Source organism: Phyllopteryx taeniolatus, chromosome 19 (assembly GCF_024500385.1).
Source record: "Phyllopteryx taeniolatus isolate TA_2022b chromosome 19, UOR_Ptae_1.2, whole genome shotgun sequence".
Lineage (NCBI taxonomy): Eukaryota > Metazoa > Chordata > Actinopteri > Syngnathiformes > Syngnathidae > Phyllopteryx > Phyllopteryx taeniolatus.
The window spans coordinates 199977-219718 of NC_084520.1; the positions used below are offsets into that span (position 1 = coordinate 199977).

Consider the following 19742-nt stretch of genomic DNA (forward strand, 5'->3'; position numbering starts at 1 on the left):
ACTGCAGGCCTCCTTAGCCTCAGTTAATGTAAGTGTTCATGACACAAGAAGAAGGAAGAGACTGGGCAAAAATGGCATCCGTGGCAGAGTTCCATGGCGAAAACCACTGCTGACCAAAAAGAACAAAGGCTCGTCTTAGTTTTGCAAATAAATAAATACATTCTGAATGATTCCCAAGACTTTTGGGATGGTAATATATGGACTGACACGATGAAAGTTAAGCTTTTTGGGAGGGGTGTGTCTCGTGACATCTGGCAGAAATGGAGCACAGCATTTCAGAAAAAGAACATCATAGCAACAGTAAAACATGGTGGTGGTAGTGTGATGGTCTTGGGCTGCTTTTCTCCTTCAAGACCTGGACAACTTGCTGTGATTGATGGAACCGTGAATTCTGCGCTTTAACAGAAAATCCTGAAGAGTGTTCACTCTGTGACCTCAAGCTGAAGCGCACTTGGGTTCTGCAGCAGGATAACGATCCGAAAAACACCAGCAACTCAACTTCTGAAGGTTTTGGAGTGACTTAATCAAAGTCCAGGCTTGAATCCCATTGAAATGCAGAGGCATGACCTTAAAAAGGCCATTCATGCTTGAAAACCCTCCAGTGTTGCTGAATTCAACCTATTCTGCAAGGAAGTGTTCTCCGTCAATTGACCGGCTGTTGTCGTACTCGAGCGGCTCCAACTAGCGGAGACAAATTCCTTGGACATACTTGGCAAATAAAGAGGATTCTGATTCTGAAGAGCGGTCCAAAATATCTCTGCAGAGATGTGAAAGACTCATTGCCAGTTGTAGAAAATGCTTGATTTCAGTTGTTGCTGCTGAGAATGGCCCAACCAGTTTTTAGATTTAGGGGGCCATTATTTTTTCACACAGGGCCGTTATAATTGTTTCTGTCCTTTATGTTCAAGTTTTTTGTGCTTTTATTTAGTGCAGGGTGCTTTTTCTCACTGTGGTTTTGAGGGTTTTGTGGCTTCATTACCTGTCCTTCCACATACACTGTCCAAAGCCATTACAACCATTTCACATCCTGAAGAAAAAACAAGTATGAGATGTCGAATGTAGAGACCAAGTAAGACAAGAGCTGTTGAAGACAAACATTTTGAGGGCGGAATGGAAAGACCCACCCATCCCTAATGCTTTGCTACAGAGGTAACCTTGTGATGACAGAAGTGTGATGACTTCAAGTGAGTTGAAGTGTTTTTTACCTTGCTACGGAGTTCGTCCTCCATGGAAAAGTAAACAAATCGAATGCATGCCGTGATCAGTGCATCAATGAGTCGGACTGTGTCCAGTCGGGCCTGGAACTGGGATGAAACCATGCCCATGAAGATCTGTCCACTTAGGGCTTGCACACCATTGTCACATTCCATTCCTTCACCTATACCCTCTATTAGAAAAGGGAAAAGTTGCATTACACAAAGTCCCAAATCCACTTTAAAATGATCTCATCCTTTGAACTAGTCCATGGATTATTTCTGCCCTTATCTTATTTGGGGATGCAAAAATGGCCTCAAGAGCTGCTCTTTGGGGGTACACTACCATTCACACACACAGATCTTGCTCTTTAGGATGCTCCACAGCTTCTCATTTAATTGAGGGAAGGTGATGATGGAGTTTGTCTTCCTTTACAGTGAACCCCCCTTGCTATATTGCAGATTTTTAAGCAATTGATGGATTTTTACAGTATACAGGCAAGTCTGAATATAAAGTTGCACGCCTTCAACATTGTACCATGATGTGCTGCAACACGTCGGGCAGCACTGAGGTGTACTGGATGAGATGCAGCGTAGTTCGAGCCAGAAGAAGAGGCAGGGAAGGCCCCAACTACTGTAAGCTCCAGTAATAGTCACTGTTCCCACAGACGGGAGATAATACAGTGGCGATTAAAAGTCTACGCATCCCTGTTAAAACGCTCGGCTTTTATGGTAAAATAAAATGAGACCAAGATCAATTATTTCAACACATTTTCCAGCATTAATATGACCTATAAACTGTACAACTCAATTCACAGGGGGTTCCCATACAATACATTTTTGACAATTCATAACGACAACAGATCAAAAGAAGTACTTATCTAGAAGAGCCAGGGCTCGAAGTTAGGCATCACGAAACAGTTGGCCGACGACATAGCTCGTCGACAACTAGCCACGCTCGGTTGACTTTGTCACGGAAATTCTTCATCAACGGGTACAAAACTCTACGCCTCTCATTAATCTCCTTGGAGAACCGGTCGTTCATTCCAAACGAAGTCCCTTTAAGCTCCCGACCTTTGGATTTTACAAACGCTTTTTGCTTAAAGTGTTCAAACTTCGCAATGATGGGACGTGGTCGGTTTCCTGGACGAGGACCTCCCAATCGGTGGACGCGGTGAAAAGTAAACTTGTCGACTTTACCCCGAATCCCAGAAATTAAATCCTTGTGTCTTTTTTTTTCCCTGTCCACAGCCGAACGGAATTACGACATGGGAAATCGTGAGCTGCTGACCATCGTCTGGGCATTGGAAGAATGGAGGCATTGGCTGGAGGGCACCGTTTCTCCTTTTGTTATATGGACCGATCACAAAAATCTCGCCTATCTCCGTTCCGCCAAACGTTTGAACCCCCGACAAGCTCGGTGGGCCCTTTTCTCAGCCGTTTCAACTTTAGCCTCTCTTTCCGTCCTGGTTCCCGCAACGGCAAGCCTGATGCTCTCTCGCATTAACAGAGGGTACAGAAAGTATTCAAACGCCCTTAATTTTTTCACTCTTTGTTATATTGCAGCCATTTCCTAAAATAATTTAAGTAATTTTTTTCCTCATTAATGTACAAAAAGCACCCCATATTGACAGAAAAAAACTTATGCTGCCATCCAAGCAACGTCTTTTTCATGGACGCCTCAGTGCAATTAAATATAGGTTGAAGATGATTTGCAAATCATTGTATTCTGTTTTTATTTATGTTCAACACGACGTCCCAACTTCATTGGAATTGCGGTTGTATATATATTTACACACACACACACACACACACACACACACGCTGTCGTTACTCTTAACTCATCACTTCGAAGGCTACTTGCCCCACTGGTTTTGGGGTGTCCATGACATACCGTCTGAGCTCCAACTGTTCCTCCAGGAAGGGTGCTTGTTAGGGGTGGTTAAGGACAGCTCCAGTCCTGAGAATAGGCAGGGCCCAGATGCCAACTCCAAACACTTGCCATTTAACTGACTGGACAATGGACCTTGCATGGGTTTATAGGCAAAGGCTGAGCAGTAACCCGACAGACAGGCACGTTGGTAGAAGTCCAGAATCTTTTTTCTATAAACAAGATAAGGGAGATGATTAGATTTACAACAGGATTTAATGCACTAAGAAAGTTTATTCAGCCATCCATTTTCTTCCGCTTATCCGAGGTCGGGTCGCGGGGGCAGTAGCTTTAATATGGAAGCCCAGACTTCCCTCTCCCCAGCCACTTCAACCAGCTCTTCTGGGGGGATCCTGAGGCGTTCCCAGGCCAGCCGGGAGGCATAGTCTCTCCAGCGTGTCCTGGGTCATCCCCGGGGTCTCCTCTTGATTGGACGTGCCCAGAACACCTGACCAGAAAGGCGTCCAGGAGGCATCCTAATCGGATGTCCGAGCCACCTCATCTGACTCCTCTCAATGCGGAGGAGTAGCGGCTCTACTCTGAGCCCTTCCCGGATCACCGAACTTCTCACCTGATCTCTAAGGGAGAGTCCGGAGAGCCCGGACATCCTGTGGAGGAAGCTCATTTCGGCCGCTTGTATCCAGGATCTTGTTCTTATGGTCACAACCCACAGCTCGTGACCACAGGTGAGGGTAGGAACGTAGATCGACCGGTAAATGGAGAGCTTCGCCTTTCGGCTCAACTCCTTCTTCACCACAACAGACCGATACAAAGTCCACATCACTGCAGACGTTGCACCGATCCGCCTGTCGAACTCCCATCCGTTTCTTCCCCCACTCAGGAACAAGACCCCAAGATACTTGAACTCCTCCACTTGGGGCAGGATCTCATCCCCGACCCGTAGAGGGCACTCCACCCTTTTCCGACTGAGGACCATGGTCTCAGATTTGGTGGTGCTTATTTTCATCCCAAACGCTTCACACTCGGCTGCAAACCGCTCCAGTAAAAGTTGGAGAGCACAGCTTGATGAAGCCAACAGAACCAAATCGTCTGCAAAAAGAAGAGATGCAATATTGAGGCCATCAAACTGGACCCCCTCTACACCTCGGCTGTGCCTTGAGATTCTGGCCATAAAGGTTATGAACAGAATCAGTGACAAGTGGCAGCCTTGGCGGAGTCCAACCCTCACTGGAAATAATTCGACTCAATGCCGGCAATCCGAACCAAATTCTGACACCGGTCGTACAAGGAATGAACAGCCCGGTCAGTGGGTTCGGTACCCCATACTCCCGAAACACCCCCTACAGGACTGCCCGAGGGGCACGGTCGAACGCCTTCGCCAAGTCCACAAAACACATGTAGACTAGTTGGGCGAACTCGCATGCACCCTCGAGGACCCTACTGAGGGTGTAGAGCTGGTCCACTGTTCCACGGTCAGGACGAAAACCACACTGTTCCTCCTGAATCGGAGATTCGACTTCCCGACGGACCCTCCAGCCAGTTTATTATTTTATTAAATGAAATGCAAGATCCAAAGTCAAATCTGCTGCATGATGGTGAAACTGTCAGAATCAGAATCAGCTTTATTGACCAAGTATGTTTACAAGACACACGAGAAATTTGTCTCTGGCAGTTCGAGCCACTCTAGTATGACAACAAACAGCCATTATGACAAATTGTACATTTAGGACATACAAATCACGAGTAAGGAGAGTCGTTGAGCAACGAAAATGTACCACTAGTATGGTGATGCTGATATAATGGCAATTCATGCCAATGATGCAAAAACCCTACCATTGGACATCAAACATTTTCGGCTTTTGCATGTGAATATTCTCATTCATCCAGATCATTTCACGCTCACTGGTCCCAATTGGACAAACAGAACAGTTCACTTGCAATCGATTCAATGCCCTGAGAATGGTTAGACTTTCATTTTGAAGTGCCTCTGCAGCTCTTCAAGGCTTCCGGCATGAGCTCGGCAGCTACGGCCACCGGCCAGCTGTCACCTGTAGCAGCAATATTTCGTAGAGTTAAGTAACCTGCATTGGATAAAGAAGATGTGGACATTTACATAATAACAGGAAGTTTTGACCTCCTGAGTTCGGCTTTAAGATCACCTCTTTCAACACAATGGTGGTTATTTCTAGCACCTGTTGACCACATTCATGATTCACAGACAAACACATAACTCCAACACAAAGAACAACAAGCAGTTGAAGTTCTTTGAGCGTTTTCTTTGTTTCTTATACACAGACAAAAAGAAACGTGTGTACCTGTCAGAGCCTAAAAGGGGATAAATATCAGCACCATCCCAAAAGTCAGTGCAGGCCTCCAAGATAATGTCAGCTGAGCCATGTGACAGCATCTGGACACTTTCTGCAAACCAAGAGGTAAGAGTGAAAAATGTGTACTTTTTCAAATATATATATACAGTAAGTGAAGTCTTATTTCTGATGAAGTCACCAACGTGATGGCACTTGATGACCAGCCTTTAGAGTGGTTGAGGAGAAAGGATTTCAACAGTGACTGGCGCATTTGAACTATAGCTGCAACATACCAAGCGGATGCTACTTATCTGATCAGAATCAGAATCATCTTTCTTTGCCAACTATGTCCAAAAAACTAACATGTCTCTTTCTCCACTATGTATGATGCCATGGCTACATATATTCATCATCTGATTCACTGACAGCTGTCACACGAAAAGTAAACAGTAAAAAAAAAAAAGGTTCCCTTGGAATTTACCTGAGGAAGTGTCTCGTGCAAACAGGGAGATCAGATGAGAGATAGGGGGCTGTCGTTTAGTGAAGTAATGCAACCGGCGCGTCGGTACGTCTTTTGCAATATCTCCAGTCGGCAGTTGGTAAAGAGCCAAGTGGCTCTCCTGTTTAAACATCTCCCTTGCACCAGGAGTGAACCCTGACACCCAGAAAACAGTGTACATACAGGTATTATACAAAAATCTGACTACTATAGCATCTGTTAAGATGGAGAGATTTTCAAAGCAGAATCAAAGGGGGAAAATAAACGCCAATGTTTACCTATGAGCCTGGAGAGCTCACCGAGCCCCCAAGGAACATAAACAGGTTGCACACTGCCATGGCTCTCTTGCAGTGCCAAGTTAGACAAATGATCAGAGAAGCGGCAGAGCTGCTGTGTGACATTGTTGTTGCAGAGGTTCAGCATTATGTTGAGGCCCAGTGGCTTCAGCGAAGGCAAGTGACACTGCCACGAGAGGTCATCAAACTGAATACTTGCTGGATTTTGCTGGTCTTGTGACAGACTCAACATTTCCAGTTGATGGTCGCACATATAATCGTCTGCCTCAGATTCTCGGTAAACCATCGGAAATTCCTGGAGAAGATGAGTTAGAAGACACATACACAGTATCAGCACGTAGTATAGAGCAAGATGTTGAATTCATTGGTGATTGCGTGCCAAAAGAATCCTAATTTCTAGCTAACCGACTTTAACCCTTCGACACCCCTTGACTTCAAGGCACCAAGTTAGCTACGTGATACAACTATGACTTTTGCGTTCAAATTTCACCTGGGCTTGTTCCTCGCCTCCCTCTGTATTGCGACTGAAGCTCACACTGGATCCAGAGTTGTGTTTGGTGCGAGTATTTATAGGTTGGCTGGACCGCCAGTGCATTAGTGTGTCTGTTGAATGAGCCATATCGTGCAATGTCTCACTGGGCTCAGGTATTTCTCCAAGTTGGGTGGTGGGCTCCTCTGGTAGAGGGACAAGACTTTCCACCTCCTGGGTCTGTTCAGGAGTTAAACACAGGAATAAATTGAACCTTTTCAACAGTTACATATTACCCCGACCCAAATATACACTTTTAATCACTGCTTTTTTTGCCTATTATCTTCTTGCAGAACAACTCATTTGCCATCCATCCAGTCATTCATTTTCTTTACCGCGTATCCTCACTAGGGTCGCGGGGGCGTGCTGGAGCCTGTCCCAGCTATCTTCGGGCAAGAGGCGGGGTACACCCTCAACATGTTGCCAGCCAATCGCAGGGCACAGAGAAACAATTCACACCTACGGGTAATTTAGAGTCTTCAATCAACCTAGCACGCATGTTTTTGGGATGTGGGAGGAAAGCGGAGTGCCCGGAGAAAAGCCAGCCAGGCATGGGGAGAACATGCAAACTCCACACAGGCGGGGCCCTGACTTGAACCCCGGTCGTCAGAACTGTGAGGCAGATGTGCTAACTAGGGCCCAAGCATGGAGGTGAGAACCTTATTTATATCCCGGTATATATTTTTTAGGACCCGAGCACAATATGACAATCACGTTGATGATGAGTATTGATAAATCTCTGACAACAAGTAGTGTGTGTGTGTGTGTGTGTGTGTGTGTGTGTGTGTGTGTATATTTGTGGATTGTGGGAGGACGCTCGAGTATCCAGAGAGAATCCGCTTGCATGGATTCTCTCTGGGTATTTATAAAGTCCACTCAAAACGGCACAAGCCATGATACACAAACCCAGCCCAAAGCTCCTTGCTGTGAGGAAGTGGTAAAAACTACTTGGTCATTCGGAAAATACAAACCTCATCCCGGTCTTCATCAGTCTCCACTTTGCAGTAGGAGTTCACTGACAGGCCATCTATTAGATCCTCCTGGCTATTGTGAGGTGGTTCGACTCTTCCGCTGAAGAACAGCACTGTATCAGGGCTTGGATTAGGCCAGGACAGGATACCCTGTTTGTCCACACAACACAATACCTGCACACACACACATACAGTTGCAAGAAAAAGTACAGTACGTGAACCCTTAGTAATTACCTGTATTTTTGCATGGTCCGAATTACTAAAAAGAATTTGTATAACAGTATTTGTATAGCAATTGCTTAGATTTGTGTAGCAATTTTTCGACATGCTGTTTTGGGCAGTAATATGAATAAAAGTTCCACTAAGTGCTAGGGATGGGTATCGCTAAGATTTGAATGATACTACTACTCTTCATGATACTGCATATTGGTCCTGTACTCTCTGGATATTCTTATCGGCACAGAATTAACACTTTATTTTCATTCTTTTAAGTGTGAATGGTTGTTTGTTGATATGTGCTCTGCGATTGGCTGGTGACCAGTTCATTGATGCCCTCCATAGGATGGGTAAGTCACAAAGGTTCATAGCTAAAGAGTCTGGTTGTTCACAGAGTTCTGTGTCCAAGCATATCAATGGAAAGTCTAGTGGAAGGACAATATGTGGCAGGAGAAGATGCACCCGCAAAAGAGATGACCGTGGGCTTCAGCAGATTATCAGAGTGGAATGAGGCGGGGGTAATAGCTTCAAAAACCACCACATTCAGATGCGTACGGGAGATGGGCTACAACTGTCGGGTTCCTCGGGTGGAGCCACTTCTGAGTTGTGAGCTAATGTAGGAAGCATCTCAACTGGGTCAAGGAGAAGAAGGACTGGACTGTCGGCCAGTGGTCCAAGGTCTTCTTTTCTGACGAAAGTAAAGTGTGCCTTTCATTCGGGAATCGAGGTCCAAGGGTTTGGAGGAAGACGGGTGAAGAACACAACCCAAGCTGCTTGAGGTCCAGTGTGAACTATCCACCGTCAGTCATGATTTGGGGTGCAATGTCCAGTGCAGGTGTTGGTCAACTCTGCTTTCTTAAATCCAAGGTCACCGCAACAGTCTGCCAGAATGTTTTAGAGGACTTCATGATTCCTTCTGTTGAGGATCTGTATGGGGATGCAGATTTCATCTTCCAGCAGGACCTGGCCCCTGCCCATACCACCAGAAGCACCAAAACCTGGTTTGATGCCCATGCAATCACAGTGCTTGACTGGCCAGCCAACTCGCCGGATCTAAACCCCATTGAGAGTCTATGGGGTATTATGAAGAGGAAAATAAGGGGCACCAGACCCAAAAACAAAGAAGAACTGACAGCAAGCATCAAGGAAATCTGGGCTTCCATAACTCCCAGGCAATGCCACAGGCTGATTGCCTCGATGCCACGGCTGTGATTAAAGCGAAGGGATTCCTAACCAACGATTGAAGATTAACTTATCGCTTTGAAAGTACCATATTTTGATCGATTTAATGTGACCCTAATGTCTTTCATATAGTTTCTACAAAAACTGAGAAGTATATGGTGATTTCTTCACAGTATTTGCTGGATTTTATGATCTGGAAGCCCAAATGATGTAAAAATCAACAAATAAATACTTGAAATGGTTTAAATTGTGGGCTCTAAATCTATAATCTATGAAATAAGATAGCTCAGTGGTAAGACAACCACACGGCATTGGGACACAGGAAACCCCAGTCAGGGGCAGTAACAACCAGGAGAGTCAAGGCAAGATGCTATATCACCATTCTTACGCTCTAGTAAAGGCAAGACGCTATAGCTGAATGAATGTTCACGCCTGCAGTATCGACATTCCACTAATACACTGAAGGGCGTTTAGAGTAGAACGGAGGTACACAGTATGTGGATGTCTCCGTTTTGACAGGTGCCTTGTACCGCTGGAGCTTCGAGGTGGATACATCTGTGTTAACCTATTTTTTAAGTTGACTTATCCGAGTAAGTCGCCTCATGATCGTCCTGTATGAAGTGGCTAGGGAGACCCGAGTCTGGGATTCCCTGCTTAGGCTCCTGTGCCCGCAATTCGAACCCGGATAAGTGGAAGAAGATGGATGGGTGAGTGATTAATTAAAATGCATCTATTTAGACAAATGTTTGAATCCCAATACTGCCAATTCTAAAACTATTAAATACAATTCAGTCAAACAGTACTTACAGTGACAGAGCCAAGTGTGTGTAAGAGGCTGGAGGTGTAGCAGAGAGTCTGAGACTCTCCCTTCAGGACACCAACGAAGTGTCTCCACACACAAAGCATCATCTCCTGCACACATGAGCACAGAAATAACGTGCAAATAACTGCTCATCTCAAGTTATGAAATGACAACATACATTTCATTTTACAACGACTGAAATACAGTGGCATATATATTCATAAATTAAGTTTAAAAAAAAAGATTTTGTTTAAACCATAATTTGCGACACAGTCGCTTCCATGTATTAGTGCGCGCAAAGCATTCTGGGAATGATGACGTCAATGGCTGTTGTAAAAGTCATTCGTTGCTGCTCTCTGCGGAGCTAAGCTAGCCATGTGCGAACAACTTTTACCGTTAGCGAAGTGAGTTAAAAATGCCATACACCGCTGCTTTTGGATGCAATTTCCAATCAGGGCGCAATGCAAAAAAGGAGGTAAGCATTCATAGCTTTCCCAAAAAGAGAAAGTTGGGGAAATGGTGGGAGGATGCGGTCAGAAGAGTTGCGCTGCCGAAAGATCCACGGCTGTGTTCTCGTCACCTCAATCCGGATTCTTTCAAAGCCTTTGATCGCACCCAGCTCATGAGAGCGCTCAGGGTCGAAAGGATGGCCTAATCCAATCCAATGCCGACTTTATCTTTTTGAAAATCAGATAAAAGAACTCCTCGTGCGTTGTGTAAAGTGTGGTTCTCCCATTGCTCCAGAAGACATACAAGCTGACAATCAACTGTGCCAACAGCCGCACTTTCCGCTGGCAGTGTCAGCCAACTCTCAGTGGGATCGAGGGGGCCGGAAACTTGCTCACAGTGTAACTGTGTCTTTCAGTGACATTCATTTTGCTAAGTTTAAGAGCTTTTGCAGTAATAGGAACTTGAAATCAATAAGTGAAGACACATATGCTGCACTGGGGGGATTAAAAAATAAAAATAAAGTGTTTCCCACCAGAAAACCTGGATCAACGAACACAATGCAGTCCTAAATGACTTCTAATCCAAAGAAGTGGTGCTCTGTGGGGACGGCTGGTGTGATTCACCAGGATACTCAGGCAAATATTGCACTTACACATTCTTGTACACACAGAGCAATCAGGTTGTGGACTTAAAAATTATGAGTGTCACCCAAGTTTCAAACTCCAATGCAATGGAATTACGTGGATTTAAAGAGGCTCTCAAAAATATTGAAGAAAATGGAGTGCAAGTCTCGACCGTCTCCACTGACAGACATATGTCCCCTGGAGCGGGGCCAGCGGGCACATCCCCGGCACTAAGGGACGGGGAGCAGCCCCGGGACCGGCACCCCCCAGGAGGGCTACACAGACACAACCAGACCCGAGAGGAGAAGGGCCAAACAGGCCCAGTATTCCCAGAGGCCCACATCGCAGATCCAGAAAGATAGGGGTTCAAGTGCATGCCATTGACCCTATGGCATGCACAGGGGTCTAAAATGAGAAGATATGATTTGGTCACATTACATTATATTTACATTACATTACATTTCTGTATGACATTATTTCCCAGGTAAACAGAATCCACCTTCAAAGTTCACCATTTTAATGAAAGGTTCTTAAAGTTATCCATTTGCTTACTACGTTTGGCAGAGAGATTTTCTAGTGTTATATACTCTATACCAAGATTTTGCCATTGGTTAATGTTGACAGCTTTCCAGTTGAACAATTGTTTTTTTTGCGACTGCTAGAATTACAAGCATTGGTTGAGCATGTTTATTTGGAAGATCTATACCTTTTAAAACACCCAATAGACAAATATTAGGAAAAATCGGAATCCTACAGTTAATGCAGCCCAATGGGGGTCACAAGCCAGTGCAAACTCTAGACTGGTCCCAAGCCCGGATAAATGCAGAGGGTTGCGTCAGGAAGGGCATCCGGCTTAAAACTTTGCCAAACAAATATGAGCGTTCATCCAAAGAATTCCATACCGGATTGGTCGTGGCCCGGGTTAACAACGTCCGCCACCGGCGCCGTCAACCTGCAGGGCGCCGGTGGAAATTCAGTTACTGTGGGTCGAAGTAGAGGTGGAAAGCGGGTTCTTCGGCAGAATGAGTAGAGGAAAGCACAGAGCCTAGAATGTTGAATGTTGGGACTATGACAGAAAAATCTCGGGAGTTGGTTGACATGATGATGAGGAGAAAGGTTGATATATTGTGTGTCCAGGAGACCAGGTGGAAAGGCAGTAAGGCTAGAAGTTTAGGGGCAGGCTTTAAATTATTTTACCATGGTGTAGATGGGGAGAGAAATGGAGTCGGAGTTATTTTAAAAGAAGAGTTGGCTAGGAATGTCTTGGAGGTGAAAAAGAGTAGCAGATCGAATGATGAGGCTGAAACTTATGTATAATGTGATTAGTGGCTATGCCCCACAGGTAGGATGAGACCGAGAGGTGGAAATGAAATTCTGGAAGGAGCTAGACCAAGTAGTTCTGAGCATCCCAGACAGAGAGAGAGTCGTAATTGGTGCAGATTGTAATGGACATGTTGGTGAAGGAAATAGGGGTGATGAAGAAGTGATGGGTAAGTACGGCATCCAGGAAAGGAACTTGGAGGGACAGATGGTGGTAGACTTTGCAAAAAGGATGCAAATGGCTGTAGTGAACACTTTTTTCTCCAGAAGAGGCAGGAACCTACAAGAGCGGAGGTCGAAGCACACAGGTGGATTACATCTTGTGCAGACGATGTAATCTGAAGAAGGTTACCGACTGTAAGGTAGTGGTACGGGAGAGTGTGGCAAGACAGCATAGGATGGTGGTGTGAAGATGACTCTGGTGGTGGGGAGGAAGATTAGGAAGACAAAGGCAGGGAAGCGAACCATGTGGTGGAAGCTGAGACAGGACGAGTGTTGTGCGGCTTTTCGGGAAGAGGTGAGACGGGCTCTCTGTGGGGACAGGATGAGCTTGCAGAAGACTGGACCACTGCAGCCAAGGTGATCAGAGAGGCAGGCAGGAGAGTACTTGGTGTATCTTCTGGCAGGAAAGGAGAGAAGGAGACTTGGTGGGGGAACCTCACAGTACAGGAAATCATAGAAGGAAAAAGGTTAGCTAAGAAGAAGTGGGACACTGAGAGGACCGAGGAGAGGCGAAAGGAATACATTGAGATGCGACACAAGGCTAAGGTAGAGGTGGCAAAGGCCAAACAAGAGGCATATGATGACATGTATGCCAGGTTGGACACTAATGAAGGAGAAAAGGATCTATACGGGTTGGGCCAGACAGGGGGATAGAGAGGCGAAGGATGTGCAGCAGGTTAGGGTGATTAAGGATAGAGATGGGAATGTGTTGACTGGTGCCAGTAGCGTGCTGGACAGATGGAAAGAATACTTGATAAGAGTATAAGAGGTGGACCAGGAAGTGGCAATGATTAGAAAGGGGAAGGGGATTAGAAGGGGGAAGATAGAAAGGCATTAAAGAGGATGAAAAATGGAAAGGCAGTTGGTCCTGATGACATTCCTGTGGCAGTATGGAAGCATCTAGTAGAGGTGGCTGTGGAGTTTTTGACCAGCTTGTTCAACAGAATTCTAGCGGGTGAGAAGATGCCTGAGGAATGGAGGAAGAGTGCTGGTGCCCACTTTTAAAAACAAGGGTCATGTGCAGCGCTGTGGGAATTCTAGAGCAATAAAGTTGAGTGTAGTAGCGGAGGCGAGACTCAGGACAGAAGTGAGTATTTGCGAGCAACAGTATGGTTTCATGCATTTTGTGTTTATTTGTGTCGTCTTTGACTAATATTTAAATGTGTTTGATTATGGGAAACATTTAAGTGTGACAAATCAGGAGGGGGGGGGGGGGGGGCAAAATACATCTGAGGGATTTGTGAGCTCAAGTCACACAATAGCAGACAGCAAATTAAATGTTCTTTCTGAGATATATGAATATGTATGAATTTGTGAGTGTCGAAACTATTGCATGTCTTTACCGTTATTACGATGGTATACAGACAACAGTGTCATGGGTTTAATGAGTAGTTCGGATCATTTATGTATCTGCAGACTTTGAACAGCAACACATAATAATTATGGAACTCACACAAATTTTATGAAACAGTTTGTCTTAACATTATGCACTTTTGTCTTTACCGTTATCCAAGAAGTGTATTTCGGCGTGCACCACCATTTGCTCCATCAATAAGGATTGCCTTCACAATGAATGCCAAAAATTGTAATTGTCAACAGTGTCTTTACCATGATTAATCAAATTATATGAAAATGACCCAGACACAAATACTTGAACTATCCATCCATCCATTTTCTGAGCCGCTTCTCCTCACTATTGATCTCATATTCACCTTGTGATGTAAATTGCTTCACTCTACAGCAAAAATATAGGCATTGGTCTCACTGTTGTATCTATCTATTTCAACTTTGGCATTACGTTGGGGACGATCCACATCCAAATAGTAGTCAAAAACTTAAAGCAAAATACATTTGAATAGTGAAACAAACCACAGGTGTTGTTACACACTAAAAATGATGGCAAGCACATCAGTGAGTAGTTGCGGTGGGCAAGGTCAGTGAGCATACTGACAAGTGGGTTTAGTTGCGCTATGGAGCCAGGTGAGTGGTGCTGTTTTGAGACAACGAGAGTTTAAATACCTGCGAGGAAACCACTTCAGTGTAGCTGCTTAGAGTGTCCTCAGAGAATTTAGCAAGCTAGGGGAAAGAAGAAAAGTTGAGTTAAAACCCTCGGTATAGTCCAAGGAAAACGTATTCCTGCGTCTTGCCTGTAACCCTAACAATGAATTTATCATTCAAAAATAAATACAATTAAAATTCATCTGCCTCATGAATTGGAACAGATCAGTGGACCCAAACAGAAATGTAATATGTGACATTTCAAAAATGAATCTTGCCTCGCAAAGCTTGGGCCTGTACAGAAACAAAAGAAAGACACAATACGTTGACATGGGATACAGCTCACTATTATTTTCCCCAACTTTTGGTATGTTGGCACATTCAATTCCGGAGGTCCATGAAGAGGGAACCGCTTATCCTCACTCGGGTCACGGATGCAAAGTACACCCTGGACTGGCAGCAAGCCGATTGCAGGGGGTACGTATAGACAAACAACCATTCGCAGTCACAGTCGCACCTAAGGACATTTTAGGGTATGTAATTTAACCTAAGAAACATGTTTTTGAAATGTGGGAGGATGCCAGAGTACCTGGAGAAAACCCAAGCAAGCACAGGGAGAACATACTGCACACTGAGGGGTGACTTTGATCATGAACAGTCGACCTGTGGGGTGCACAAGCCAGTGCAAACTGTAGGCCGGTCCCAATGCAGAGGGTTGCGTCAGGAAGGGCATCCGCTTTACAACTATGCCAAACAAATATGAGCGTTCATCTAAAGAATTCCATACCGGATCGGTCGTGGCCCAGGTTAACAACGTCCGCCCCCGACACCGTTAACCTGCAGGGCGCCGATGGAAATTCAGCTACTGTGGGTCAAAGCCGAAGGAGAGGTAGAAAGCAGGTTCTTTGGCAGAAAGAGAAAAGGAAAGCACAGAGCCTAGAATTGAATGTGGGGACTTTGAATGTTGGGACTAGGACAGGAAATTCTCGGGAGTTGGTTGACATGATGATTAGGAGAAAGGCTGATACATTGTGTGTCCAGGAGACCAGGTGGAAAGGCAGTAAGGCTTGAAGTTTAGGGCCAGGGTTTAAATTATTTTACCATGGTGTAGATGGGAAGAGAAATGGAGTCGGGTTTATTTTAAAAGAAGAGTTCGCTAAGAATGTCTTGGAGGTGAAGAGAGTATCAGATTGAGTGATGAGGCTGAAACTTGAAATTGAGGGTGTTATGTATAATGCGGCGGCACGGTGAACAACTGGTTAGAGCGTCTGCCTCACAGTTCTGAGGAGCGGGGTTCAATGCCCGGCCCCGCCTGTGTGGGGTTTGCATGTTTTCCCCGTGCCTGCGTGGGTTTTCTCCGGGCACTCCGGTTTCCTCCCATATCCCAAAAATATGCAGAGTAGGTTAATTGAAGTCTCTAAATTGCCCCTAGGTGTGAATGTGAGTGCGGATGGTTGTTTGTTTATGTGTGCCCTGTGATTGGCACTCCCGCGACCTTTGTGAGGATAAGCGGCTCAGAAAATGGATGGATGGATGTATAATGCGATTAGTGGCTATGCCCCACAGGTAGGCTGTGACCTAGAGGCCAAACAAGAGGCATATGATGACATGTATGCCAGGTTGGACACTAAAGAAGGAGAAAAAGATGTATACAGGTTGGCCAGACAGAGGGATAGAGTTGGGAAGGATGTGCAGCAGTGTGTTTACTGGTGCCAGTAGTGTGCTGAACAGATGGAAAGAATACTTTCAAGAGTTGATGAATGAGGAAAATGAGAGAGAAAACAAGAGTAGAAGAGGCAAGTGTGGTGGACCAGGAAGTGGCAATGATTAGTAAGGGGGAAGAAGTTACAGCTGACGGCAACAAAAAAGACCCCCAGCTGCTCCCCGGGCGCTTCAGCTGCCCCCTGCTCCAGTGTGTTCCACTAACAAGTGTGTGTGTTCACTGTGATGGGTACAATGCAGAGAACACATTTCGTGTGCATGCATACATTTTCGTTACAAGAAAGGTGATTTCTTTTTCTTCTTAAAAATCAAGTGCTCAGCACAACAGAACAAGGCATGGCTCGCTAAAACCCCTCCAAGAGTAACGTAGCCATAACACACCTAATACAATGTAACCCAGTTTGGTCCCTATCCCCCACGAATAGCAGGGGTCCACTCGAAATTGTTTGCACATGATTAAAATGCGGTAAAATGACGAAATAATATGCACCACTTTAACACATTTTAATCATTTGCAAACGATGTACAGTCGATGTAGAAGTACATTGAAAGGATATTTTTTGTGTGTGTACAAACGCTGGAACCCCGCTTCAATGCCCTAAACTCAGAGCTGTGAGGTGGATGTGCTTACCACCTGTACACCGTGCTGCCCGAGGGGGAACTATCATAATAACAAACAAAAACAAAGTACAATAAGCTGAGTGTATCCACTATAAAAGTTGTTTTAATCAGTCTGGCATATCATGACTATCTTGAAATTCAGTTTCCATGCTTTTTTGCAGAAGCACCTTCAAATCTGTCGGTTTGCAAGAAAACTGTATCTTTACCTTGTAGCCGCAAAACTTAAAATACAATAAATGTTGAATGCTGAAACCAAGGTAGGCTTTATGGAACAAACAACTATTGGGCCTATTAGATATTTCTGTTTTGTGACATATCCATTCTTAATAAATTTGAAAAAGAAAAAACAAATATTTTTACTTTGCCAATATGGAGACTTGCATGTATGAAATTATTTTCGCATAGAGCTATGACAACAAAATGGGGCCTGAACACTTAAATGCATTGCAGTCATGTTTGCAGAGCAGGTTCCACACTGTATTTGCATTGTGCATTCATCTTCCAATGAATAAAAGACAGAATGAATAATGAATAAAGGACAGAAAATAGTAAGTCCAACTTCAAAAGGTGGCTGTGCATGATTTAGTGTGTGTGTGTGTGTGTGTGTTTTTGTTTTTTAGTTTGTGAATTCCTCACCAATCCCGCCGGAGATACATGGCTGAACTCAGCAAGGACCCTCGCCTCTCCAAATGCGTTGACCAGAACCCACATGACGGGGAATAGCAGTGGTAAGACAGGCAGAACACCCATCAACTGAAAATACATGATTTTCACTTATTATGTTTACAAAATACATGAATATGTAATGGAGGCTATGATGGAATTGCTTACTTTTCCCCACATTATTCATTCAGGTTTTTTTTTTTTTTTTTTTTTTTTAAACCAAGATAAGACAGAGTGAGGGTGTTTAAGTTGTTTTGCTAGGGAAGTAAACTTGTTCCATCAAGTCAGTGGGTTGGGAAGGGAACATAAACAAAACATTGACATTTTAAAAATGACCTGAAGTTGCAAAAAATTGTAGCTGTTGGGGGTGAGGTTGGGCGCGTCACAAAAGTAGCGTATGGAGTTTACCAGCAGGAACGTTACCTATGGGAAGAGATCAAAAACACAACAAAGGGGACAGAGGCAACAGGTTTCAAATGCATTTCAGAAAAATCAATTCAACATTTCTAACTAATTCTTTGATTTGACTCACCAGCACAACAGGACAGACAAGCTTGGTGATGACGGACTGCACCGTAAACCTCTCATTGTCCAGCACTGTAATTGGCCGGGATCCTGCAAACTCCAAACTACTCCTGTTGCAATGGATAATTGGGGGGGGGGGGGGGGGGGAAATTATTTGCAAATCAAAATCACTGTGTCTTCGGCCACCCCTGATGGCCATCTATTTATCTATAAGTGTGTCTGCATACTGTGTATATATGTGTGTGTGTCCTTAAAAATTGTACAATTTGATAGCCAAACAAAAAGTAGAATTAAAAAATATATATATTTTTGGATTATTGGGCCCAATTTCGCACTCGCGTGATCATCAAGACTAACATTTAGCATATCTCATGAGACTTTACGTCAGTTGGGCCTTTAATAGATCAACTCCACAAGTAGGCTTGGGCATCGAGAATCGACAACCCACTGGAAACGGGAATAACGTTCCGGTTCTCCCGGAATCGTTCAAATTTGGATGCCTAGTCCGCCGGCCCCAAAGATGTGGTGAAACCCAACGAAGAAGCGGTAAAAACCAACGACGAACGCTTGTGCCCGACGACGGCGGCGGCGAACAAAAGTGTGTCTTCACTTTGTCAACATTTCCTGAGCAGGGAACCCCCAGACTGCCAGGCATTTTCCAGCAATTTCAAGCAGAATATTGTGTACTATGACTACGTGAACACCAAAAGAAAGATCAGACTCTCCTTCTTCCATCAGAACAAAAGTTTGTCTCTAGCTTATACCGTTCTTTAGTAATCAGCAGTCAAACATAGGCTAGTTTCAGCCAAATCTGTTTCTGAAGGGGGAAAAAAAAAACAGAGAAAAGACAGATCAAGCGGAACAATGACTTTGACGCCAATATTTGTTTTCTTTTGTGAAAATCTCAAACATCTGAACATAAAACAGCACTGAGAAAGTCATTTTGACAGAAAAATCCATTTATTTACAAGTGTAATTATGTACAGAATTTACATGCCTTCCCGCACTTGCACTTTCTTCCTCCTAATTCTCCTCCTCTACCGTTTGCGCAATAGTCCAGGTTTTTGTTACCTTCCGCATAAAATCGAGCAAAGTTTTATCCGCATCTGCATCTTATTCTTTGGTGGCGCTGAATGGGATCTTGTGTGGTTGTCATTGTCCTTGAAACCAGTCCCTACGTCTGCTTGAAGCACAACCTGTGCAGTTTAGAAATATAACTATCACTATAAAAATACCTTGTTAAAATTGCTGGAGTGGGACATGGAGGGAAAACAAGCTTTCAATTGCCTTTTTTGTTTGCACTGTGTACTAGAATGGGAGTCGAACATCTGCTGGATGAATAACCTGTAAGTTTTCAAAAATACATACGGGTTCTGGAGAATACTTTTTATTGATGAAGTTTTTTTGCAAGGCTAAAAAAAAAACCATGACTTTTCAATACTGAAAGACATGCCACTCGCGGGTGTTGAATTACTGCAAGATGGAAAATTCCAATCAGTACTGGCAACAGACCAGCGGGACTAAATTATGTTTATGTGACAAGGATTGAAAGAGCGTGTTTGCTCACTAAATGTAGCTAACGCTAGCTGAAAACGAGTTACCTTCGTCACCATCATCATTCGGGGGAAGCTCGGGATGAAGCTCGGCTGCTTCCAGGAGATCCAGAGGGAGTTCACTCATCCCGTTGACTCAAATCCTGGTCGGCAGACGATC

General features: G+C 44.5%; 1 protein-coding gene across 6 annotated transcripts in view; it reads right to left on the bottom strand.

Annotated features, from left to right (window-relative positions):
• tmem94 (transmembrane protein 94) overlaps positions 1–19742 on the bottom strand; it is a 93174-nt gene that overhangs the window by 39223 nt on the left and 34209 nt on the right. For all 6 annotated transcript variants that reach the window (XM_061756467.1, XM_061756468.1, XM_061756469.1 and 3 more), the window contains 12 exons: positions 18037–18139; positions 17841–17927; positions 17478–17594; positions 14520–14576; positions 9891–9995; positions 7686–7859; positions 6676–6894; positions 6168–6480; positions 5872–6045; positions 5400–5502; positions 3088–3296; positions 1206–1387 (listed from right to left, as the gene is read on the bottom strand). In XM_061756467.1, coding sequence (XP_061612451.1) covers positions 1206–1387; positions 3088–3296; positions 5400–5502; positions 5872–6045; positions 6168–6480; positions 6676–6894; positions 7686–7859; positions 9891–9995; positions 14520–14576; positions 17478–17594; positions 17841–17927; positions 18037–18139 — 1843 coding nt within the window. The remainder of the gene's footprint in view (positions 1–1205; positions 1388–3087; positions 3297–5399; positions 5503–5871; positions 6046–6167; positions 6481–6675; positions 6895–7685; positions 7860–9890; positions 9996–14519; positions 14577–17477; positions 17595–17840; positions 17928–18036; positions 18140–19742) is intronic.